Source organism: Neovison vison, chromosome 7 (genome assembly GCF_020171115.1).
Source record: "Neovison vison isolate M4711 chromosome 7, ASM_NN_V1, whole genome shotgun sequence".
Lineage (NCBI taxonomy): Eukaryota > Metazoa > Chordata > Mammalia > Carnivora > Mustelidae > Neogale > Neogale vison.
Window position 1 is genome coordinate 112,120,533 of NC_058097.1, and position 26,211 is coordinate 112,146,743.

General features: G+C 43.6%; 1 protein-coding gene across 1 annotated transcript in view; it reads left to right on the top strand.

The window, feature by feature from the left end:
- Nucleotides 1–26,211, top strand: part of JHY (junctional cadherin complex regulator) — a 51,722-nt gene that overhangs the window by 19,199 nt on the left and 6,312 nt on the right. Inside the window, exons 3-5 of the mRNA XM_044260640.1 lie at nt 8,972–9,085; nt 17,580–18,238; nt 22,339–22,633. Of these exons, the coding sequence (XP_044116575.1) occupies nt 8,972–9,085; nt 17,580–18,238; nt 22,339–22,633 (1,068 nt within the window). The remainder of the gene's footprint in view (nt 1–8,971; nt 9,086–17,579; nt 18,239–22,338; nt 22,634–26,211) is intronic.

A 26,211-nucleotide genomic window follows, 5' to 3' on the forward strand; every position in this document is an offset into this window, starting at 1 on the left:
GATATAAAACCCAAAACACACTAGAGGGCGCCTGAGTATCACCGTCAGCCAGTGACTTTGCTGCTGAACATTCGGGACCTTCTTTTTTTATTCATGAGTTGTTCAGGGTTTGTCTGAAACTCATTAGTTAGAATTTGAGTCCATTTCTGAGCTACCATTAAAAGACATTTGTGTCTTGAAAAAGGAGCTACCTTTCTATCTTGATTCCAATGTGACTTTGAAGACCGATGAAGGGTGCTTTAGACCTTTTATTCTTCTCTTGGAAATTACAGATATTTTATGAAAACAAATATAGAAAGGTTACTTGGTCCCCTATAGTCTTCCAGACAAAATGAAGCGCTATCAAGAATCCACTACCCAGGGCAGCCTGGGTGGTTCAGTGGGTGAAGCCTCTGCCTTTGGCTCAGGTCATGATCCCAGGGTCCTAGGATCGAGCCCCACATGGGGCTTTCTGGTTTGTGGGGAGCCTGCTTCCCCTCTCTCTCTGCCTGCCTCTCTGCCTACTTGTGATCTCTATCTGTCAAATAAATAAATAAAATCTTAAAAAAAAAAAAAAATCCACTACCCATTTTGGGGCACCTGGGTGGCTCGGTCGTTAAGTGTCTGCCTTTGGCTTAGGTCACGAGCCCGGGGTGCTAGCATCAGGCTGGGCTCCTTGCTCAGAGAGAAGCCTGCTTGTATTCCCTCTCTTATCATCTCTCTCTGTCAAATAAATAAATAAAATCTTGGAAAAAAAAAAAGAAAGAAAGAAATCCACTACCCATTTTAAGATCAACGTACGTTTGTGGCTCTTGCTGGGACAGCGGATCAGCAAGCCAACAGACCTTTATTAAGCACCAACTATGAGCTCGGGGCTCAGTGCTAGGTAGCTACCAGAGAACAAGACCTACAGAGCCTGAGCTTCAAGGAGCTTATGTTCCAGTCACGTGACAGAGGCAAGAAATGTGGAACAAAATAATTTCCAATGCCAATAAATACCTCAAAGGATACTGAATAACTTGACTTAATAAAATGATGAAGGGGAATGTGACTGGGATGTTTGGGTAGGACTCTCTGAGGAGATGTCATTCAAGTTGAGATGTGAACAGACAAGGAAGAGAAAACTGTGGAAGCTCTGGGGGACAGGTTTGGTCTGTGCCCCCTGTGGCAGCAGCCCTCTCCCCTAGGGACAACACAACGTTACAGGAGGAAAAACAAAACAAAGCACTAATTTGGAAGTCACAATCACGGGTTATATCCTGGCTCTTCAGCGAACTCCGTGGTAGCACTTCCTAGATACTTGAGCAAGGGATTCTTTAAGACTGATATTCCTTATCTATTACATGGGGTCAATTCCTGCCTTGGAGGCCTACTAGAAAAAATTATACAAAGCTCCCGACGTGTGGCAGACGGTATAGGGAAGCTACTGTCAACACTGGACATTCTCAAGCTATGGCTTTCTCTTCCTATGGGAAGAGAAAGGAACCACTCAGAGTAGGACCTTACAGATTTTTTTTTTTCCTTTTTTCAGGTCATAGTGCCTCATAGTAAAAGGGACAGCACTTCAGGTAGAATTTAAAAATTGTACTTAAAAGGGTAGCATTTCAATGCCCTAAGTAGCCCAATCTATGGTAGGATTCTCAGAGAACTCAGAAAACACACGTTACACTTGTGGGTCAAACTCTCAGAGTGGTACACAAGGCTCTCCGTGCCCTAGCCCCTTCTGCTGCTTCAGCCATTTCCTTTGTCATCTCCACCCCCGGCCCCGCCTCCCTACCACCCCCAGCATCCTCTGGGAACTCACAGCTCCCAGAGCCCAGCATCTTCCCTGCATTTCTGGTCATGCTGATGAACCACTCTTCCTTGTCTTGTTTGTTTGGGAAAACCTTACCCTCCCTCTTGAGATGACTGAGCCTATAGTCGTTTTCTGTAGTTTTAGATTTAGTAAAACTTCTGGTTGTCTATAAAATTAAGCTGTACCTTTATTTCAATGATGATCATCTTTCTCTAATTTGTTTAGAAATGGAATTTTTTGGTTGTTGTTTAGAATTCTTCTGGTTTGGGTGGTATTTGTTTTTAAATATTTTATTTATTTATTTGACAGAGAGAGATCTCAAGTAGGCAGAGGGGCAGGCAGAGAGAGACTGGGGCACGCATGCTCCCTGCTGAGCAGAGAGCCCAATGGGGGACTCAATCCCAGGACCCTGAAATCATGACCTGAGCCGAAGGCGGACGCTTAACCCACTGAGCCACCCAGGCACCCCTGGGTAGTATTTTTGAGTCTCAACTCTATCATACTCATAAAAATTATTCTTCTATAGAGTAAGTGCTCTGTATCTTCATTGATTGGGTTTTTTTTTTTTTCCTTTTGCCCTGTGTGACCATGACAAGAGCACTTACTTAGGACAGCATAATTCAAATTGAACTTCATGGTTTTTTCCCGGCATAACGCATTTCCTCAGGCATCTGTCTGTGTGCGCTGATCAGCACTTGGTTTAGCTACGAATTGTGTGATCTATGGAGTGTCACTCCATTCAGTCAACATTACGAACGAGGGATCCATGAAAAGGAAACTTTCCTCGTAACTAAAGCCTGCCCTTTCAGAAACCAGAACCTTAACCTAAGCCATCATTTCCCAGGTCAGCTTTCACCCAACGTGCTGGAGGGCCTGACACGCTGGTGCTAGCTTAGCTGGGGCTGTGGCACTTGGCTCTGTGGTAATGTCCCTGGCTGTGGCAATGGGAAGAAGGATGCTCTGCTTCTTCCCTGAATGCCCCAGACTGCTAGGGGTCTGCAGTCGTTTTTGCTGCTGTCAGTGTATCTGTTGTTTAGCATCTCCCACCCTCGTGGGAAGCAGACATACTGGGAGTCGCCTGGGTGGCTCAGTCGATTAAGTGTCCAACTCTTGATCTCAGCCTAGGTCACGATCTCAGGGTCCTGGGACTGAGCCCCACTTTGGGCTCCTTGCTCAGTCAGAGTCGACTTGGGATTCTCCCTCTCTCATTCCCTGAGCCCCTCCCCCTGCTCAAGTGAGCTCCCTCTCTCTACAATAAATAAGAAAATCTTTAAAAGGCATTTTTTAAAGAAAGATCTAGAACATAACTTTCTTTGATGTTTGTTTATTTATTTATTTATTTGACAGACAGAGAGAGATCACAAGTAGGCAGAGAGGCAGACAGAGGGGGAGGAGGGAAGCAGGCAGAGAGCTGGATGCAGGGCTTGACCCCAGGACCCTGGGATCATGACCTGAGCCGAAGGCAGAGGCTTAACCCACTGAGCCACCCAGGCGCCCCATGATTTTTTTAAAATAACTATTTCCCTAACCTTTTTCAGTTTTCCATGTCCCACCCCCCCCCAGAGTCGTTCTCTTGCCTTTTGCTTTATTGAGCCATTCTAAATTACTTTACTTTGTTTCCATGAAAATAACAACTCTCTATTCACACTCCGATTTCTCTAAATTATCTAACCTTTATATACATGTTATAATTTTAACTGAACAGACAATAGACATAAACAGGTTTGTGAACAATTGTAAAATCTTCTTGGTAAGCTACAACCCAACTGATGGACAGAAATCCCAGGACGTCCTAGAGAGGAGTGGGGAGTCACGAGCCTCAGCTATGGGTATCAGTTGGGAGATCTTAAAGTAAGGACTGGAGAGGTTTACTGAATCCAATGAGTTGAGGAGAAGACAAATACTTTTGTGTTGTACATATCTAGATTGTGAGGATGGGAGTGTGGGTATTTAGGCTAGAGAAACTGGCAGGTGCCTTACATGAAGGCCCTTGTACGTCATTGTAAAGCAGGGGCTCTCAGAATATGGTCCCTGGAACCCAGTGGCATCATCCTCGCCTGGGAAATTGTTAGAAGGGCAAATTCTTGGGCCCCATCCCAGACCTCTTGAGTCAGAAACTCTGGGGTGAGGCCCAGCAATCTGCTTTAATAAGCCCTCCAAGTGATTCTCATGCATGCTCAAGTTTTAGAACCACTGTGCTAAGGAGTTATGCCTTTCCTCTACATGCCGTGGAATCACTGAAAGATTTTAGTAATAGAGTAATTTGAATTCTGTAGCCATGCAGAGGCCATGCTTTACATATCCCTAGTCGTGTCATGTAGAGTTTGGGTTACTTGGTTAATCAAACACAAGATATTCCTAAAAATCTCTTTCATATTCTTGAAAATAGTTAATTGCTTCATTCATTTACATGTATTCAGTAAGACCTTACTAGGTACCAGGCACTGTCTTAGGTACTTACAATATAACACTGAACAAAAAACAAAAATCCCAACCCTCATGGGGCTAACTCTCTAGTAGGAGGAGGAGGACAATAGACAAAAATAGATAAACCATGTATTTGTAGGTGATGGAAGTGCTAGGGAGAGAAAGAGAGCAGAGAAAGAGGGAATTGGGGGTGGGGAGAAATTACAGTTTTACGGAGGTCATGAAGGAGGTGAGAGCGTATCAAGCAAATATTTGAGGAAAGAATGTTCCTCAAAGAGGTAACAGCACATGAGAACGGTGACGGCCCAGTGGTCCTGGGCAGAGTGAGCAAGGGAAAGGTAAGGCCTGCTTTCCACATTATTTTGTTGACAGCTGGCTACCTGACTTTATTATAAACCATAAATCTAGCCAGATAAACAAGTAGATTCTATGTATTCTGATGTAAATGGAGAATTCAGTGCTCCATGTAGGTAGACCTTTCATTCAGTAATACTTACGGAGCATGTATGTGCCAGGCTCATGTGACTAGCCCACCAAACTGAGACTTACAGTCTAGAGGGGAAACAAACCCCATTACCAAGCCAACACTTGTTACAAAAAGGAAAGTACAAAGTGCCAAAGCCGTGAGCTCAGGTGCCTTTGTTTTAATCTCTGAGGAGTCAAGGAAGGCTTCCTGGGTGAAATTCTATTTCAGCCCAGGCTGGAACAGCAGCAGTGAATGGGATTGGTCAGAATAAGTGAGGTGAAGAGGTGTTTCCCAGCAAAGATGGCCTATGCACAAACCCTGGAAACAAGGGTGCCTATGACCCAACCACAGAGTTAAGAAAGAACAATGTGAAAAGAACAAGAAGTACAGAATGAAGGACCTTAAACCTTTAAAGATTAAGGGCAAGGGGGAAGCACTGAAGGGACTGAAAGCAGTGGCTGGCATAATTAGTTTGGGGGTTTTAAAAGTGGCAGGACCTTATGTAGAAAATGAATGCAAAAAAGTAGTATCTCCAGTGGTTTCCATGTCATCACATTCTGATGGAGCGTCTGCGTGTGAAATGCGTTGTGAAATGCGTTATGAAGGGTTCTGCACGAATGGAGAAAGTGACCAACAGCAGAGCCAAATGGTTATTCTCTGATGGTATTAACAACTGTGTTTTGTCTCTTAATGGCTGAATCATGAATATAAATCCCCAGATAATTCAAACAGCTGTGCAAAATATCCGTGTTAGAGCCTGACAATGGCGGGCTCTTGGTGCCGCCATGCCTCCGCCTCTCCCGCCGGCCATGTGTCAAGAGAGAGATGTTAGTCGGCTTGGACTGCCACAGAGCACAATGTCTCAGAAATAGAACAGAACTAATACAGCAGATCACTCATTAGCCAAGTGAACCAATGCTCGCCGAATCCAGTGCTCAGGTCCCGAAGAGAGGGATTAAGTAACAGAGGTGTTGGAGTGACAGTAAGCAAATGATACATTTAAGAAAAAAAATCAGACACTCTGGCCTATTTTAATTTGGCTATGTGCTAGTTGTTAATACCAGAGAATAACAAGGAAACGGATATGTTAACTGAGGGGCTCTGCACAACGTCCGTGATAATAAAAAATAAACAATAAACAATATCAAGGAATAAAGGAGCAAAACTTGCCGTGATTGCAGAACTTAAGGATAATATGCTTTCTAGACATGTTTCAGTGTGTGTCTGTGCAGAGACACTAATTCACATACAGCTCTCAGTGTAAAGCCTCAACTTTTTTGTGTGGTGCCCATTCTGTAAGAACCTGATGAGTTTCTTTGAGAGAGAAGTAGCTGCCCAATCTAGCTCAGCTGTACTCAATCTGAGTTGCTTTCCTTCCTACAAACCCTCACTTCAAAGCAAGGAACATAATGTACAATTTTTTAATGGCTCTAGACCCAGGCACTCAGGCTCTCTGCTCTGCGCCTTACCTCAGTGTAAACACCTAATCAGGATTGCCCGCGTTTCATCAATAGCAGCCAAATGCAATTCGAGAACCACAAGCCTTTGAAGTCCTCCCAGCAAAGGCCGGTTTTCTAGTCTGGGATAATGACATGCCATGATTGCTGTCTTTGTTGTATCTTTTCAGTAGAGAAGCAATTATAGGCCCCAATTTAACAGAATAGACATTACACAGCTTATGATGCTCAAAATGCAATTTCATTTGATCATTTTCTCGATTTGATTGGTATTAATAGAATGGTTCACAAAAAAAAAAAAATAGCTGGCAGAGGTTGTGTCCCACTCCACTTTCAAAGAGATAATGTAGAAGTATGCTTTACTTGCCCTGAGACTCTCACTGGGGTGATTCTGACACCAAGTTCCGCCCAAACAGCCCGTGGATGAAAATATCGCACATCCTACACTCTCTGGGGAAAGAAACCATAGGACAACGTATTTGTAATTTGGAAACTTTTTGCCAGAGCTATGTCTACGGGATCCCATCCCAGGCAGTCAAACAATCGGAATCACCAGCGGCAGACTGAATTAACTAAACCAAGTCCCCTTTACAAAAGCCAGAGAAATCAAGCATCCTAGCGGTGGGTCTATGATTCAACCCAATTTTTTCTCCCAAGCTCCAGCTAACATTTTTGTCCAAGATATCACCTGTTTGAGGTTTGAAAAAGGATTATTTCCTTGCCCACTTAGGCAGCCTATTTAGATTACACACACACACACACACACACACACACACACCCCGCCCAAACTCTCTTGGCCTTCATTTCTTGTCCAGGAGAGAGATGATTTTACTTGTAATTGAGTGGTGTTTCCTTTTAACATCATGGCAGTAAGGGATAGAGTCCTTTGCAATAACAGGGGCCAACGTTATGAAACCTAATACTTTTATAGTCCCCTCGTGTTTCTTAAACCAGTACCAAGAGAGGGACTGAGAGATGGCATCATGACACACAGTTCTTCACCTGCGGTGGCAGCATTTATATTCTTCAACTCTCTGTTGCAGAGCAGGTTACACCGTTTCATGGTGTTGGGAAGTTTTCCTTTTGCAGAGTAGGTAATCTTTCAAAATCTATTGTGCACTCCTATTTAATTTTTTAAAAGATTTTATTTATTTGTCAGAGAGAGAGCAGAAGCAGGGGGACAGGCAGGCAGAGGGAGAAGCAGGCTCCTTGACACAGGGCTCAATCCCAGGATCCTGGCATCATGACCTGAGCCAAAGCCAGATGCGTAACCAGCTGAGTCACCCAGGCCTCCGGAGTACTCCTATTTGAAATCAGGAAAATCCCATGATCCAATAGCACCTTTTGCCCTTGTATTTGCTATGATATTCAAGCATGAAGAAGTCTCAATTTTCATTTTTTCCCATTTTCAGATCAACCTTTAAGTATCTAAACTTCCATACCATCTGTTTGCCATATCTCTGCATTCGAATGCAGCAACGATGACAGGTATTGTTTGTGGCCACAGACCCTGCATCGAGCAGTGAGGAATGAGGTTATCTTTACTGTCAGACACTGGCTTATTAATATTTAACAAATATCTCCCCCTCTCTCCCGATTGAATAGCAGTCTGCATAAACGCAAAGTAAAAGTAAGAAACAGCAGGAGAATCTGAACACAAATATGACGGATTCTGGGGGTGCCTGGGTAGCTCAGTTTGTTAAGCATCTGCCTTTGGCTCAGGTCATGATCCCAGGGTCCTCGGACCAAGTCCCACACGGACTCCCTGCTCAGCAGGGAACATGCTACTCCCCCCAACCCCACTTGTGCCCTCATCCTTTCTCTCTCAAGTAAAGAAATAAAATCTTTTAATAAAGTATAAAACTATCTGGGACCACCCCAGACCTTCTGATTTAATTGGTCTGGGATGGGACCAGGGCACTGATATTTTGTCACTCCAACATCTAACTAAAGTTGAGAACCTCCGATCTACAGCATTCAAATTCACTGACTGCCGACATTACAAATTCTGCAAGTCAAAGATGATATTTCAAAATTGCCAAATATGAGGCTCTGGAGTTAGATTGCCCAGCTCCTCTACATAACTGATTCTGGGCAAGTTCCTTAATGTCTCTGTCCCTCAGTTTTCTCATCTGCAAAAAGAGGGGGTATTAGTAATACATACGCGATAAGGTTTAATACAGTAGGACCGATAGAATATATTTGAAGTGCTTACGACAGTGACTAGCACACCATGGGCATTCCATGTATATTAAATATTGTTATTTTATTGTGCTCATCATCTTGAAGCATAGTGGTATTTCACTATTCATTATTTCTCTTATTATACTCGGCATTTGTTGCTACATCCAGTTCAGATAACTGTTCTAAAATTGGGTCCCTTGAGTGTGTACTGAACATTTTTTTAAAGATTATTTATTTATTTATTTATTTAACGGAGATCACAAGTAGGCAGAGAAGCAGGCAGAGAGAGAGGAGGAAGCAGGCTCCCTGCCGAACAGAGAGCCCTATGTGGGGCTCGATCCCAGGACCCTGAGATCACGACCCGAGCCAAAGGCAGAGGCTTTAACCCACCGAGCCACCCAGGCACCCCTGTCCTGAACATTTAAACTAAATAGTAGTTTGACCTCAAAGCACCAATTCTCACATCATGCCTATAAGAAAAAACATTATTTATTCCCGTTTTCCTTGGGAATAACCCAGGTCCCCAAGGACTAAGCTATATCCTTGAACTGAAAATAAAATGTAACCCTGCAGGACCTCTTTCTAGAGTACACAGATGAGCCTCGTGGCTCTAAGACTTAAAACGAATCCCATTAACAAGCTTTCTATGTTTTACCCTCTTAGATCTCCTACGCCATCAACGTAACTGACAAGACATCCATTCAGAACGCCAAAGAGAGCGAAAATGCTGCCATCAATCCTGAAGACCAATGGCGTCAAAGAGCCCAACAGCTAAAGGTTACTTGCTAGACTGAACTTTAAATGGGTTTCAAGGGTCCCTGCTAAATATGAGCAAGTTTCATGACTCACTTCTTATCCCTTACAGGTTTGTTCTTGTCCCCGAGAGCAGTGACCCACACTTGTCAGGGTAGGACTGGTTTCTGCCTAGATAGGCCGTGCTGGTTCAGCCTGCCAAGTCTACCCATTTTTCCAAAGGTTCTAAATTTCCTAGAAGAAAAATCATCACATCACCCTTTAAACATTCAGAGTTAAAACCCCAAACAGAAGCAAGGCATGGAGAAAATGTGTGTTGGCGGGGGGGGGGGGGGGGGGGGGGGGAGCGGGAGGAGTCACAGCCGCAGAATACTGTCCAAATCAGCACTGCTTCCAAGTCCGTTTCCTTAATGGCATCCCTAGCTGATGGGGAACACAATCGCTGAAAATGGGTGAGAATCCCCAGAACGTCCCTGAACCCTCCTTTTTGCAGGATGGGAAAGCCTACCTACAAGTAATTTAGCATGAAAACATCCTTCCTGGCCCTGGGTTTACTACTCTGACATCATAATGTGATTTTAGGGAAGATTTTTGCGAAACAGTCCCCACCGACCGTTTCTCTAGAAGAGAAAAAGCACTGGCAGATGATTTCTTCTGGAACCAGTATATGGACTTCTGTGGAGCAGTCATTCCTACACCTGTATCCCCGCTGAAAAGAGGGGTGAGCCCTACAAAATCACCCAGCCCAGAAAGCCTGACACCATCAGTTCAAACTATGTACAGTGCTAAAGGTGTAAGAAAAACAAAGTTCATTCCAGTTTCAGAGAATTTTGAATTTTTTTTTTTTTTTAGAGTTTATTTATTTACTTGACAGAGATCACAAGTAGGCAGAGAGGCAGGCAGAAAGCGGGAGGGAAGCAGGCTCCCCGCCGAGCAGAGAGCCTGACTCTGGGCTCAATTCCAGGACCCTGAGATCATGACCCGAGCCGAAGGCAGAGGCTCCAACCCACTGAGCCACCCAGGCGCCCCTGAATTTAGAAAAGAGGGCCTGCCTGGATCATCTTTTTTCCTTCTCAATGGTTTCCAGGTCACTCTCAGAGTTGCAAAAATAAGTAAATAAAAAATAAAAGAATAAAAACAGTCATTCACCCAGAGCTTCCTGAAAGCTGATGCCAGGAGGACAGCCCTCAGAGGTAGAGAGGTACTCAAATGCCCGTGGCAGTGAAATGTAGATGAAGGTCAACGCCAGACCTCAGAGAGAGCCCGGGGAGCTTGGCCAACAGGATGGAGAGGACAAGGGAAACACTTTAAGATTTTGTCCTGTGTTACAGAGAATGGCCTGGGTCAGAAGACACGGATTCCTGGACCTTCGCCTTTTTTTTTTTTTTTAAGACTTCTTTAATTTATTTGACAAAGAGAGACACAGCAAGAGAAGGAAGCAGGGGGAGTGGGAGAGAAAGAAGCAGGCTTTGCACTGAGCACGGAGCCCAACTCGGGGCTCGATCCCAGAACCCTGGGATCACAACCGGAGCCAAAGGCAGACACTTACTGACGGAGCCACCCAGGTGCCCTCACTTGTCTTTAAGTTGATGCAGAACTTTGGGGAAATCTCAGCTCAAAGTTTCTCCCTTATTAAATGAAGAGTTGCCCGATATGAGCTACAAGATGCATCCCAGCAGCAAAATGCTATTATTCTAGGATATTTTTCTCCCGTTACTTAAATTATTATAGAAAACCCTTTTTTTTTCTTTTTTTTCCAATTTATTTATTTTCAGAAAAACAGTATTCATTATTTTTTCACCACACCCAGTGCTCCATGCAAACCGTGCCCTCTATAATACCCACCACCTTGTACCCCAACCTCCCACCCCTCCGCCACTTCAAACCCCTCAGATTGTTTTTCAGAGTCCATAGTGTCTCATGGTTCACCACCCCTTCCAATTTACCCAAAAGCACATACCCTCCCCAATGTCCATAACCCTACTCCCCTATAGAAAACCCATTTGAAGATTATAAGGTTCTCGCAACCTAGAGCTTCCATAATCATCACTACAGAAAATTATAGGATCTCAGCCAGTGATAACATAATCACAGGGCTGGATTTGTGGCATGGCTTTTGACAGAGGCAGTCAAAAATTTTATATGGAAGAAAACTGGAAGAAGCCAAAAGAATGCTGTGTGTTCTCTGGGTGTACTAGAATTCATTTGTTCATAACCCACTCGCGAATGAGGACAAGGAGGAGCCAGACATCTAAAGGTCGTAGACCTAAAACAATCAATGCAGAGTGGTCTGTGGGATGCTTCCCTTCAGTAAGAACGGATTTAACTCCCTCTGCATACGCCAGTGAGGCAGGCACTCAGCTTCATTGCCTTTCTTTTTCCAGTTCAACTACCCAAATGCAGAGCCTTCTTTCTGGTCCCCATCCTTCACAGAGATTGCCCAGTCTGTCCCTCTCCCTCCCCAGCCCCTCTCTCCACGACCACTGTGCCCGCCCGTGGGCTGGATCACTCCCTCGGGGTTTATCACACCCGGCTGCTGTACCTGTGTTCCCTCTGTACCAGCTATACCAGAAGCTGCCTGAATGTTAAGATGGTTATGTTTCAGGACACCTGGGTGGCTCCGTTGGTTAGGCCTCTGCCTTCGGCTCAGGTCATGATCCCAGGGTCCTTGCTCGGTGGGAAGCCCGCTTTTCTCTCTGCCTTTGCCTGCTGCTCTGCCTGCTTGCGCTCTCTCTCTCTGACAAATAAATAAATAAAATCTTTAAGATGGTTATGTTTTCTTTATATCTCTTAGCACAGTGCTTTGCCCAAAGCGAACACTCAGTAAATATTTACTGGCTGGTTACAGAAACATTTAAAAATCATTTCATGAAAATGGGCCTCTCTGAAAATTTTTTTTTCTTGAAAGATAGCTTTAGATGACTCTACATAACAATGAATAGCTCCCACTAATAAGAAATGTCTTTATATGAAACCAAAATAATTCCCACAACAAATATTTATTGAGTACCTACTATATTCCAGGCACTCAGGGTCAGGGGTCTGGCTCCAAAAGGACAAGGTTTTAAAAAAAAAAAGAACTTAAAAAAAATAATAATAAAGTAATAAAAGATCTTTAAAAACAAAAAAATGGTCCTTACCCTCAAGGAGCCCAAAACTTTAGCTGGAAGACAGTAATGGGATCATTATAATGCAGTAATTGAACATGCAGTAGGAACGTTAAAAGAAGCACCAAATTCTGCCTTAAAAAGACAAGAAAAGCCTCCTGAGAAGAGATAGCACCTGAACTGACCCTAGAAGGATGAATCAAAATACGGCAAACGGGCAAGTGGCAGCAGAGGTCTGAGACCCCGAGAGATGTGGTGTGTCCACAGCCTCAGCCACAGGTCAGCATCCGGGGAGTGGGTGTGAGGGAGGGCAGTGCTGTGACACGGGCTGGACAGGTAACTAGAGGCAGGGGCCCTGAACGGCTTTTATGTTGGCCAAAAGATTTCAGATTTTATCCTGCAAATGGCAGGAAGCCACTGGCCAATTTTAACCAGGTTAATGACGCGATCAGACTTAACATGGTAGAAAATTCATTCCAGCGAGGGTCTAGAGCGTAGATTGGGAGGAAATGACATTGCAGAGGCAGCAAAAGCAGTTGAGGGGCAGTTTGCTGCTGTTCCCGCAAGAGATCACACGGGCACTCAGGGCGGGGCTGGGTCTGTCTCACACTCTGCACACCAATAGCTTGCTTTTCAGTACGGTGGATAGATAGAAATCCACCAAGGGCATGAAACCTCCCTTGGGTCAGGGCTGCCCCCTCAGAGCCTGCCAGAAGCGGTCAAGGAGAGAGACTAACAAACTCAGCAATTGTTTGGATACAAAGTAAATGGGGGAGAGAGAAAGAGTGGTTTCGGAGGGTCTGATTAGTGGTACTGACACCACTGAGGAAGAAAAGGAGGGTTTTCGTCCGCGCTGGAATGCGGAAAGGGCACGAGAACAGGAGTGCTGAGCCTGATGTGGAGTTTGGAGGTGGAACATGATCCGAGAATAGAACCCAGGAAAGACATCTGAGTCAGCAACATACATTTGATGGTAAGATTCCACTCCCTGGTGGACTGAAGCTGTAGGCATTGCTGAGATGCCCCCAGAATCACAGGTAGTGGGAGAAGAGAGAAGGGTCAAGAACAGGGCCTGGTATAGGATGGTTCAATTTTAAGGGTAAGCAGAGGAAGAGAGAAGGTGAGAGACCATGAAGGGCTTGCCAGAGAGATAGAAGGCTGCCCAGGGTTCAGTAGTGTCATGGAACCCAAGACGAAAATCTCAAGAAAGAGACATCAGTGGGCAGGGTCAGACTCTGCAGGGCTTAAAAAGGTGCCATGAAAAGGGAATGAAACATGCAGCTCATACATGCCAGTCTCAAAGGATTCAGAAAAAAACTAAGTAGGAACAATGCACACAATATCACAGAAATGACGCATACGTGCGTTTGAGTGTCCATCTGTCTATAGATGGAGACCCCCACGGAGAAAGATGAAATTGGCCCAAAGTTAACGCATCTCAGTAAGGTGATCTGGGAGTCCTCCATGCTAGTCTTGCAGTTTTCCTGTAAGTCTGAAATAATGCTCTGTGCGAAAAAATGAAAAGCTAAAGGAATTGGTGCCCAGAGGATTTCACCACGAAGAGTTTAGCGGTGGCCAGAGCAGAAGAGCGTGGGGGTGGTGGTCAGTTTTTCAACTGATAGTTGATGGTCACCCTCCTCTCTTTCTATGTGAGCATCCTACTCGGACCTAAGGGCTTTACTTCAAACCAAGTCACCCCTCTTCACTTCACCCTTCCACATAGGTCTTGTCCTGAATCACTCTGTGCACCCCTGTGAACCTTCAGGGCTTTTCCAGATCCCAGCTTCATTGTGTGTCCAGAACTGGACCTAATACTAACCTAAGGGTCTGACCTTTGCTGGCCAGCGTGAGGGAACAGAGGATAGCAGATCCTTCTCTGGCCCAGAGCACGTGGTCAATAGAAAAAAAAAAAAAATACAAAGTTCTCTAATTAAATGAAGCTTCCAAAAAAATGAAATAGGCGGTTTCCTTTCTTGCCGCTCTAAAATAACTCTTGACTTTCTAGGCAAGGCAAAGGAACGACAGGGCGAAAGGTACGGATGATCTTTGACTCGTTAATATCAAAGTCCTCGTAATCACATCCTAAGTCAGTTTCCCACCCTTCCTATTATTACTAGCTCTTATAGTCATAAGAGCTATTGTTTTGGTTTTGCCTCCAACGCCATCAAAAGAGCTATGCTTCTTTTTTTCGTCTGAACACAGAGTCCTCCCTGACTGACGCTGAAAACCAGAGCCAGTTAATACGCGTTCTCTAAATGTTCTCAATATTATCAGACGAATTGATAACCCCCACCTTCAAAGTATTTGTGTTTTGTTGTTAATAAACACAACAGATGGGGAGCCCAGGCACAACCCTCAGGGCTGATCAGGGTAACAAAGAACAAGAATGGCTTTTGTTTTAAAACAGAGGAACCTTTGGCTAAGACAGAGCGTGCATCCTTCCCTCTGGTTTATGGCTTGGAAGCAGGAAAGCCATAAAAGAGAAACAGCCAGACACTGCCTTTCACAGGGTTGGGGGCAAACTGCCCTTGGATGGCACAGTATGAACGAACATTAATAACTAAGTACGGATCTTACTAAGAAGTTATCATCCCTGCATCAGGCGTCAGGATTCCCCAATGCGAACGCTGTACCAATGGCCACTGCTGTGTGTGTGCTGGGAAAACCCAGTGCCATTAAGCAGTTATTCTGAGTGCATGGAGTATGGACTGATTGTGAGTATTGGTAACAAAAGAACCCCATTGAGAGCGGGATGGGATAGAGGATTTCAGTGCTGGTGGAGATTAAGTAGCCTGAGAATGGCTTTGTATATTAACTTGAGGGAACTCGGTCTTGCGACCTAAAAGTGACACCTGATGTCTCAATTGTCGGGTAATAAATCTTCAGTAAACCGCAGATCTCAAGTAGTCTGCTCAGAAGGTGAGAGAAATCACATCAAGCCTGTAAATGTCTTCTTTTCTGGGGGCTGAAATGCCATCTCTGGGCACTTAGGTTTATGTGAATAGCGGATTTAACACTTGAGACAATTGAAGTTTCATAAAATGATGAGTCCTTGGCCTTGTTGACAAAGCACCCTGCGAAGAGTACTATTGTAATCTGAATTGTCAGCTGCAAAGGTATAACGTGATGAAAACCAAGTGGCAACCCAAGATTTCAGGTCCGGTAACCTAAGGAAAAAAATCCTGATAGCTTTTTTCTTTGTTGGTGGGAATGGGGACAGAGAACGGAGACATGTATAATCCGATGGCAGCAGAAAAAACTCCTGCTCACCTATTTTTCCAACAGTTAAAAGCTGACAAAATTTCATTTTAAGACTTTATTTAGTGATTTGAGAGAGACCGCGTGCGCATGCGCGTTCACACAAGCGTGCATGAGTGGGGGGAGGGGCGGAAAGGGAAGCAAAGAGAGAATCGCAAGCAGTCTCCAGGTGGATTGTCAAGCCCCACTGGATCACAGGACCCGGAGATCATGAACCCGAGCTGAAATCAAGAGTTAGATGCCCAAATGACTGAGCCACCCCCGGACATTTTTTTTTTTTTTTTTAATGACCTTATCAGGGGCACCTGGGTGCCTCAGTCTGTTAAGCGTCTGCCTTCGGCTCAGGTCATGATCTCTGGGTCCTTGGATGAGTCGCTCATTGAGCTCCCTGCTTGGTGGGGAGTCTGCTTCGCCCTCTCTCTGCTCTTCTCCCCTGCTTGTGCACTCTCTTTCTATCGCTCAAGTAAATAAATAAAACCTTTTAAAATAATACAATAAAATGACGTTATCAGCATCAATAAATATTTATAGATTGTAGCACAGGTGGGTGTTTTTTGTTTTCTTTTTTGGCTTCTAATCTTCATGAACAGTGATGATGGCCATGAAAATAGCCACTGTGTTCCATCAACACACCTGAAAAGATTGTACAGTAGCAGTTTTCTTCTGGGTCCACTATAAGGAAGGATGCTCCTGACCAATTTACAGAGCTTTCCTGCCCGCATTTCCCCCCATGCCGCTCCATATACTGCATGGAAGGAAGAACCCTTCTCTCAACTGAAACACAGAGAAGGAAGTTCTTCCTTTTTTGGAGTGCCACTGGTAAAAATCCAAAGTGTAGACAAGCTCATCAGAACCTAGCCAATCCTCCAGAATGCAAGGAGAACATGCTTTGAATTTCAGATAAGCCATTAATACTTGAAAATCTGATATGCAAAGTAACATTGTATGGGACTGTTTTAAATTTAACAGCCTCAACCTCATCATTACAGGGAGATGTCATTGGAAATAGAATACCACTTAATATTATACGGAATAGGCTATCTTAGTAATTATATCAGAAAAGTGAAAAGTTGAACTCATTGCAGTAATTTGACCATCCTTCATAGCAAGCTGAAACCATTTGAGCAAAAATAGGAGTTATTCACTTTAAGGGTTCCCCCCTCCTTGAATGACCAAGGTAACCGGCATTTTTCAATTAATGTTGCACAGAGATTTCTTTTTATACGTGTGTTCAGAAAGAAATAATTTGTAGTTCTATACCACATTGATGCATATGGTCATGTTACTGTTTTTACTAAACAGTTAATCATTCTTTCCAAAGGCCTCTTAACTCTGCTAGTTCTCCACAAAGTAATGAGTGCTTTATTCCTTGGAAAATATTTCTAAATGGCTTAGCACAATATAGTTACATAGTGTATCTATTATACCAGGAGTACATTTTGTTGTTATAAGACTTTGAAAAGCATAAAGACCGTTCTGAAATTGAAATATTTCCCCCAGATGTTTGATTGCCTAAGTACAGGCTATATTAAGGAATTGAAGCAAAACAACCCTTGTGGCTTCACAAATGTCCTATCACAGCGCAGACTCTTTTATAATCCTCTGAATAAAATCTAATTTGTTTCATCTGGTGAAGAGGTCATTTCTAGCTTCTGACCTATATGAGTAAGAAGATCTGATCATCTAAATGGCATCTTGTATCTGACTTGTACTTGTTCGGTAAAGCGAATCACTGATGTCCTCTCCGGTTGAGATTTTTTTAAATGCTCACCTTAGTTGAAATAAACTTGCGTATTTCGATGTAGATTTGTACTTTCTTTGTAGCCCTGTGGAGGTAAATCTCCTTTCCCTAACCCCCCATTTGGTAACACTTCATTTTACACTTGAAGTCAAAGACTTGTCTTTAATATCAAGCCCACTCTAAGCTCTCTACTTCTTTTTAGAAAATTCGTAATCTGAAATTGCCAGGAAGACTTTCTCAGCTAGTCACGCTCAGATCCTGAAATTAGGAAAGGACCTCCTGGACTCTTTATCTCCTTTCAAATCTGTGGTCACCTTCCCAGCAGTCTCAACTCCTGGTCTGAAAAAATACTAAGTAAAATGTGAAGACTGCCAATCATCTGAGTTTACATTAACCAAAGGTATCTTTTTAGGATTACCAGGAACAACTGTCTCAAAATGAAAGTGCAAAATCGAACAGCGTGCCAAGAGGTCCATCTTCTGAAACAACCAATGGCCAGCAACCTTCCAGAAAACCAGTCCGGCACAAGATTCGAAACCAGCATAAACGTCAGCACGGCCTGAAGCCTCTGGTGACTGAAGAGCTGGCTGTCAGTCACAGAAACCGGCATAGCACTCCCAGACAGAAACACAACCAGAATCAGCCTGCTGATACTTCAGTAAAGCACGAAACAATCAGAATTATGAATGCGCCTAACAATGATTTACAACACTCAGGCGCACTTAGGAGCCAGGAGCCTGAAGCAACCTCCAATAAATTTGCTGCACCACAGCAGACTTTTGACAAGGTGTTGTACAAAAACTCTACTGGAAATCACTTGGTGAATGTTAAGAAAGAAAGAGGACACAGAGGCCAAGAAGAGAATAGACCGTCACATCAGCAGCTACACCTCAACACCCTTTCCAATATGGACTTGAACTTCCTTAATGAGCTTACTGAAAGACCAGTGGCACTGAGCCAGAAAGGCTCCCAGTCTGCTAGTAACAAAAATGTTAATGGATCGAGGGAAAATAAGAAGCAATCCAAGCAGACCTACACAGAGACAAAATATAAGAACTTAGAAATATTATGGTAAGAACTCCCCTTTTCTCAAGTGTTTTTTCTAGAGGAGAAATGAGAGACTACTGAAGACGGGAGAAGGAGAATGGGGGTGGGCACATACGGGGATGGTCAGGGGAGAGGAAAACATCACCTAACACGGTCCTTGGCTCCGAATTTTTTTTTTTTATGATTTATTTTATTTATGGGGGAGAGACAGCAGCAAGTGTGGAAGGTGAGAGGGGCACAGGGAGCAGGAGAAAGAGAATCTCAGGCAGACACCTTACCGAATGTGGAGCCCAAGGCAGGGCTTGATCTCATAACCCTGAGATCGTGACCTGAGTCAAAACCAAGAGTTGGATTCTTAACAGACTGAGCCATCCAGGTGCCCCAGTTGGCTCTGATTTCTGCCTCAAATAGTCCACTTTCAATGTATTTTTCTTCTTCTCTGTCTCCTCTAGTTTTTCCACTGTAGTTAAGCCGGAGTGGGGGGGGCGGCAGACAGAGGGACTAGTCATTTAAAAAAAGATCCCTTTTGATCTTTTTGATATTTTGAAGGTTATAAGTAATGTTTGGAAGAAACGATCTCTAACTCTGTGTTGACCTATCCTAAGGATATAATCAAAAATACAGAAAACATATATGCACAAAAATACCGTCGTTTACCAAAATGACAATAACTCAATAAGGAAATATTTAGGTAAATTATGGCATTAAATATCATGTAACCATGATTTACATGATTTACCATTACAGTTATGAGGAAACACTTCTACAAAAAAGAAAATAATAAGGTATAAATTTACACCTGAGGTGTAGGAGCTCTACAATGTAAAACTATGCACAAAGAAAGAAAAATGCACCAAAATGTCAAAACTGGTTATTTCTGGCAAGAGAGGCTGGATTATTTCTAATGTCATCTTTGTACTTTTGACTGGTTCAAGTTCCCTGCAATATAGATATATTCCTTCGATAATCAGAAAAAAAGAAAAAGCGATTTAAAAAAAAAAATCACTCCCAGGGAGCTTTCCTGATGTCGTTTAATCAAATGTGTTTTATCACATACCTGCCATGCACTAAATCCAGCACTAAAATGCTATAGAAGAAACGAAAGTTGTATGATGCACAGGTACCATCCAGGGGCTTACTTTCAAAGTAGGGAGACAATTTTGCATATCTGAAGTGATGAAAAGGCATTTCAGTGCTGTATGCTGTACTTGGAGGCATTAAAATTCGGATTTAGCTTCCTGGAGGAGACAGTGATAGGTAGCAAGGATCCTGGTCTTTTTTCCCCAACTTTAGAGGGAATGCTTCTAACATTCATATCATTAAAAATACTTAACTTTTGGAAGACAGGGAGGGGAGACAGGAAATTTCTCCTATTCCTAATCCTTTTGCAAAGGGCTTTTATCACAAATGGATTTCCAGCGTTAGGCTACTTACATTTATTGTGATAATCATATTTGGATTTATTTCTCCCATCTTAATTTGTCCTTTCAATCACCCTATTATTCTATACTTTTATAGCTCTCTATATATACAGATATCTAGATCTTCTATTGAACTAATAGAGTTTTGTTACTTTTTCCCCTACTGATTTGGAAATAAATATTCTCTTTCTAATTTGAGTATTGTTGACAAAGTCCCTTTAGTTTTAAGTGTACAATTCAGTGATCTGACAAGTTTATACAATATGCTATGTTCACAAGTGTAGCTATCATCTGTCCCATTACACTGCTGTTACAATACCAGTGACTTTGTGCCTGATGCTGTGACTTTTATTCCCATGAGTTACTCATTCCATAACCGGCAGCCTGCACCTCCCTCTCCTTCACCCATTTTTCTCAATTCCCTACCTCCTCCCCTCTGACCAGCATCAGTTTGTTCTCTAGGTTTATGGGACAGATTCTGTTTTTTATTTTTGGGATTTCATTTATGAGTGGGATCATACAGTATTTGCCTCAGCGAGGCTTAATTCACTTCGCTTTAACACTGTATACAATGTTTTAAATTTAACTGTTTATTTATGTCTTTACCTCACAGTTTTTCTTCCATTTTATTCTTTCTTCCTGAAGCAGATAGCTTTGGAATTTTTTTTTTAACAAAAGTAAGTCACTGGTAAATTTACCGGAAATTCTCTTATGCTCTATCTTGAATTATGGTTTAACCTGGTGAAGACTTAAACTCTTTGAAAACATTTCTCTATCTCCCAGTTTCCATGAAGAGTTTTTTGTCAATATAATTTTTTTTTTATCTTTTCCCTTTGTGCTTGGCATTTTGAAGTTCATTGTGTTAGGTCTAAGTATGAAATGTTTAATCCTGCTATTGATTCCTAAATCTGGAGATTCATCTCTTTCATAAATTCTACACAATTATCATCCATTTCCCTTTTTTAGGAAATAGGCAAAGGAAATACCATGAATCTTATGAAAAATTATTTACCCTCTTTTTTCCCTCCAGGAACACCAAAGAGATGTATGTTAAAAATCTGTTATTCTAGACTCTACATCTCTTTAATTCGGTTATTTTCTATTTCTTTTTTCTATGTGTACTCCTGAGAAATTTCCTCCCGTATGTTTCCCAATACAATAACTCTCCTCAGTTGTAGCCAGTACGGCTACAATGTACCCACTGAGTTGTAAATTTCAATCCTAGTATTTTTCATGTCTAGAATTTTTATTTGGTTCTGATTAAAACCTTCTTGTTCTTTTTTCAAAATAGGTTTCCCGGGGTTTTAATTTCTTCTTTCAGGTCTTGAATCATTTTAAACATGCTTGCTTTAAGAATGCTATCTAGGGGCGCCTGGGTGGCTCAGTGGGTGAAGCCTCTGCCTTCAGCTCAGGTCATGATCCCAGAGTCCTGGGATTGAGCCCTACATCCGGCTCTCTGCTCAGCAGGGGGCCTACTCCCCACTTCCCCCGCTTCTCTGCCTACTTGTGATCTCTGTCAAATAAATAAAATCTTTAAAAAAAAAAAAGAATGCTATCTAATATTCTATCAAAAGTTCTCAGAAATCTACCACTCCTTCTTGTGTGTGTGTAGGTGTCTGCTGACTCTCCTGCTTGGTAGATTATCTCCTCAGAGATTCTAGGATTTTGGATTGTGAATGTAGTTTAGTCATCCTGTCTGTAGATGCCTCGGCAGGCTTGAGAAGGAATAGATCTCTCCAGAGAACTTTATATTTGCTTCTGCCAGATATGCAGAGGCATCCCTCCTCTGGGATCATTTTCATGTCATTTTTTTGGTCTTAGATTCCATGACTAAATGGGAATGTAAATATGAACCCCAAATACTGTTGTATAGAAATTCCTAGACCAAGAGAGATCGGCTTGCTTTGTTGAGTCTCAAGGCTCGTGACTGAGCTAATCACTAATCCAACTTTTTATCCAGAACATAGCTCTCCAAGGCCTTCACACAGGCATCTCAACTGATGCCCCAGCCGACATGGGGCCAAGATTTCACGGATCCTGTACCAGAGTGAAGTGTTAGAACCTGAGCGCATAGGTCCAAAACTCTCACAAAGCAAGCCATAGCTTTAGTTTATCCAAAATCTGCTTTACTTTCAGTTCTTTTTTTGGTTTTGGTCCCAAAGATTCCCTACCTCATACAAATTCATCTAGGTATTCAAAAGGACGTTTGTTTAAATTTAATCCAACATTTCCAGGTATTTTATAGCAGCAAGGACTTTTCAAAGGGGTGGTTTTTTTCTATTCTATATTTTTCTATTTCTATATCTCACAAAGCAGCACAGTCTGCTTTGGATTCTCTCTCTCTCAAATAAATAATTTTTTTAAAAGATTAAGCTAAAGGTCGTTAATTTGATTTGGAGAATGAAGAATACATCAAAGTCATAAAGATGTTCCTACTAAAAGTCTTAAGTATCCAGTTTTGTTTTTTTTTTAAAGATTTTATTTATTTATTTGACAGAGAGAGATCACAAGCAGGCAGAGAGGCAGGCAGAGAGAGAGAGAGGGAAGCAGGCTCCCTGCTGAGCAGAGAGCCTGATGCGGGACTCGATCCAGGACCCTGAGATCATGACCTGAGCCGAAGGCAGCGGCTTAACCCACTGAGCCACCCAGGCACCCAAGTATCCAGTTTTTAATAACAGATTGGTGGGGTGTTTTTCCCGTCAGGAAATTCTACCCTTCCTCGGACAGCCAGCCTGTTAGAGCTTCTCCAGACTCCCAGCTCACCCAGATAATGGAGCAGCACCAGCAAGCCTTACTACAGCTGACCGACGTGCAGCCCAAGGAAGGGGCCCCATCCAACGTCACATTTCCACCTCTGTTGTCAAGGGTCGAAAGTGAATCCCAGCTCAGTTCAGAGAGAAGCCAAAGAAACCAAAAGGAAATGAGTCGTAGCAATTCCGAAGGCTATCTGCTTCAACTGGAAAAAGGAAGAAAGCATAGGAAAAGGAGCGGCTTCAAGGTAACAGAAGCATTTTAGTGAATAATCTTTTAATTCTCGTTATACACATGGCCCTTGGTTTTCATTCCCTTTTTTTTAGCCAGGGCTACGGATGGTCCTTACTGAGCGGCTGCCACGCTGGGTGGCCCCAAGTCCTGAGGCACTTCCTCGTGTGAACCCTGGCTGCTGCCTGGAATGGGCCTCCTTTGAGCTTCAGCTTGGGAAGGGTCTCCTTTTGCAGAAAAGCAGAGACCTTCTTTTGGCCCCAGATTAAACACCAGCCCCTCAGAAACGGTCCTCACACCGTCTTGACCCCTAGTCAAGGCTGAGCCTCTCAGCACGTTCTCCTATCTGAAGATACAAAATAGGGCTGAGGGAGGTTGCAAAATCTTTCCAGGAAGACATGAAAGCATACAGAAGGTGTCTTTGTAGGTCCTCTGCATTTCTCCACTGTTACAAGCATTAAAAAGCCTTCAGGAAAGGTCACTCACCTCTCACATGGAATGCTAAGGAGAGAACTGGAAAATGCATTCTGTGTTATAGGGCCCTTCCAACCAGTGGGAAGCAAAGGGCCTGTGGTGATCTGGGTTCCCCAGGAACAGACTCTGAAATGGGAGATTTACGGGCAGGAGGCTGGCTGAGGCGTGCCTCCCAAACCAGCCCTGGAAAGGGTGAGCGGGGCAGGGCTAGCTGAGGTAGAGTATGTTGTGATGCAGGTGCAGCAGAAGCTCTAGGAGTCCATGTGGGCTCTGAGTTGGGACGGCTCTTTGAAGGTAAAGGGCGCGGGCTTTTGCTCCACCACATGGACCAGACATTGGCTACAGACGGTCTCCCCAGGGAGAGCCCCAACTTTGGGTACCGCAGCTCCATCTGGCTGAGGACAGTTCTTAGGGAGGGACCCGACTGGGAGCCATAGTGGACAGCAAGTGGAGGAATGAATATCTCGGTCCCCAGGGACATCCACTGTAAGGTGGTTTAGGGAATCAACCATAGTTCAATTCAACATAGGTGCTGAATTTGTATTAGGAACTGTGCTAGGTGCTGGGATGTAAGGAGAATGAGCCATGGCCCTTCCTCATGTAGACACACATGAGAATGGCTTCACTATAACGCTGCAATTAAAAAAAAAAAAAAAGAGGGCTGCGCACAGAAGCAAAAAGGAGTTTGAGTTGACAGTCCAACCTAAGGGGTCAAGCAGAGCTTCAGGGGATAATTCTGAGTTGAGATTTAGATCTCAGATTAATAAGAGGGATGTTAGGGTAGCTCAGTCAGTTAAGCAGTTAAGCGTCTGCCTTCAGCTCAGGTCATGATCCCAGGGTCCTGGAATCGAGTCCCACATCAGGCTCCCTGCTCAGCGGGGAGCCTGCTTCTCACTCTGTCTGCTGCTCTGCCTATTTGTGAGCTCTCTTTCGATCTCTGACAAATAAATAAAATTTTTTTAAAAGTTAATAAGACTGAAAGAGTATTTCAGGCAAAAAGGACCAGCCTGTAGTTTAGTCCCTAGCAAACAGCAGACCATCAGATAAATGTTAGTTTCCTTTTCCTTCTTCTATTAGTAATTTGAATTCATGTCTTATGGAGAAGAGACGGTAGAAAGTACCCCGATGACCGTGTGTATCACCAGAAGTCTAAGAGCATGGGAGGGTCAGAAGGGGAATTAAAAAAGAACTTCTAGTCACCGTTGCCCAAACCCTCTTTCCAACTCAGAAAACCCCTCCGTTCTTGCTTTCTTTCAGGAATGTTGCAACCCACCCGTATCCATTTGCTTGGCCCAGCACCTCCAGCTTGCATCTAACAAATGCTCAGAAGTGCTCTTTGTCCTTTAAGCTACTCCAGAAGCTAAAATGACTTAGAATCGAGCTGTTCGTATAGGACAGCAGGTAGCTGGGGCACCGGACAGGGGAATCATTATGTGGGTCGTGCCCACTAGCTAGTCACAGCAAATCTTGTGGTTTCCTAGGGATTCGACTGGAATCACATGAAAAAGTTTGAGGATTTGTATAACTACCAGGCCCAAGCACCTTCTCCTTCCCTTCTTCTCCTGACAGTTCTGATTCCCCTTCTCCTGGCAGTTCTGATGCGAGTAGTTTATGAACACTAAGCATTGTCTGTGCTGGTAAATCCAGACGTCAGGAGGGAAGGGAAAGACACAGCAGAAGGGATGACAAACCGCATAAAAGTATCTGTTGGGACCGGCCACAAAACAGCTGCGTAAGCAGTTCTGGGACAGCTGAGCTACAGGTATTAACTCCTGTGCTTGTTGTCACAGACCGTCTGGGTACTGCTGCTTGACGGCTTCTAAAGAAGAGGTTTATTGGGATGAAATTTAGCAACCACAGAGCAAATTTCCTTCACTTGCTGTTCCCCAGTAGTAGAGGCATTGTTTTGTTGCCCTGATTTTGAGTAACTTTCTTACACTCAGACATCTGAGGAATGTTCTGGAGAAAAACCCTGCCGTGTCTCCCACAGCAGGGTACAGCACTTCAGAGTCGAAACAAGTCCTCACAGGACTTTTTTTTAGTCAGGCATGCTTCGCCCCACGTTTACAATAGAAGTCACTCCTCTAGCTTGAGAGGTGGGATCAGTTACTGGCAGAAACGTGCCATCAGGAAAGTCTGATGCCATCCTCTGCCCAGGGGACCATCAACAGAGAACACCAGTTCAGAGGGGCGGGTCTGGGGTTGAAGTCCTCAGCCCGGGGCCAGGGATGCTGGAGGTCCGCTAGGACAGGTCTCCTGCAAAGACTAGCAGTGAACCTTCTCAGGGGCTTGTTGAGAACAGGACTCTATTTTCCTCCTGTGTTTAGAGACCTAACAGGACTATCATTGTTGATTTAATTTGGGGGGAGGGGGACCGTGCTATTGTGACCTTTTAGTCTTGTAACAGCCAAGAACTAAATCAAAGTAAATTCTGAGGATTATTTTACTATAAAAGCCTTTTGAAGAGGCAGAAAGTAGATTAGTGGTTGCCTAGGGCGGTAGAGGGGGGTAGAGGGGGCGGTAGAGGGGGCCGAGGAGTGGCTGTTAATGGGCACAGGGGTTTCTTTTCAGGGTGATGAAAATGTTCTAAAATCAGATTGTGGCGATGTTTGCCCAACTTGATGAATATACTAAAAAACCACTGAATTGTACAACTTCAAATGGGTGAATTTGGTGGTGTGTGAATTCTGTTTCAATAAAGCTGTTAGAAAAGACTTTTGATGGAAAGAGATCAAACGAAATTACAGCACTGAGAGCCAATCAAGATTACTTGAGGCAAACTTAAGTAAATCCAGGATTTTTCATTGCCAGTCACCCAGAACAAACTCTGTTAGGAACCATGTTCTCTCCCCCTTGAGAAAAGGGCACTTGGCTAGAAGTAGCTCATGCTGGAAAGGAGATAGTAGCATTGGGGTACTCATGCCTGTCCTTGGGCCACACTGTTTACTTTGTGTCAATATTTAATGCTAGTCTCTTTGCTGTTTTCCTATGATAGCCAAGATGTTCATTCTGGTTATGCAAGGAGATAGAAAGAACTGTGTCAACAGACCCGGGGCGAGGAAGGGGCGGCCAGCAGGGAGCAATGATTTGTGCTTCACACTGTATCTTTTGTGTCAGTGC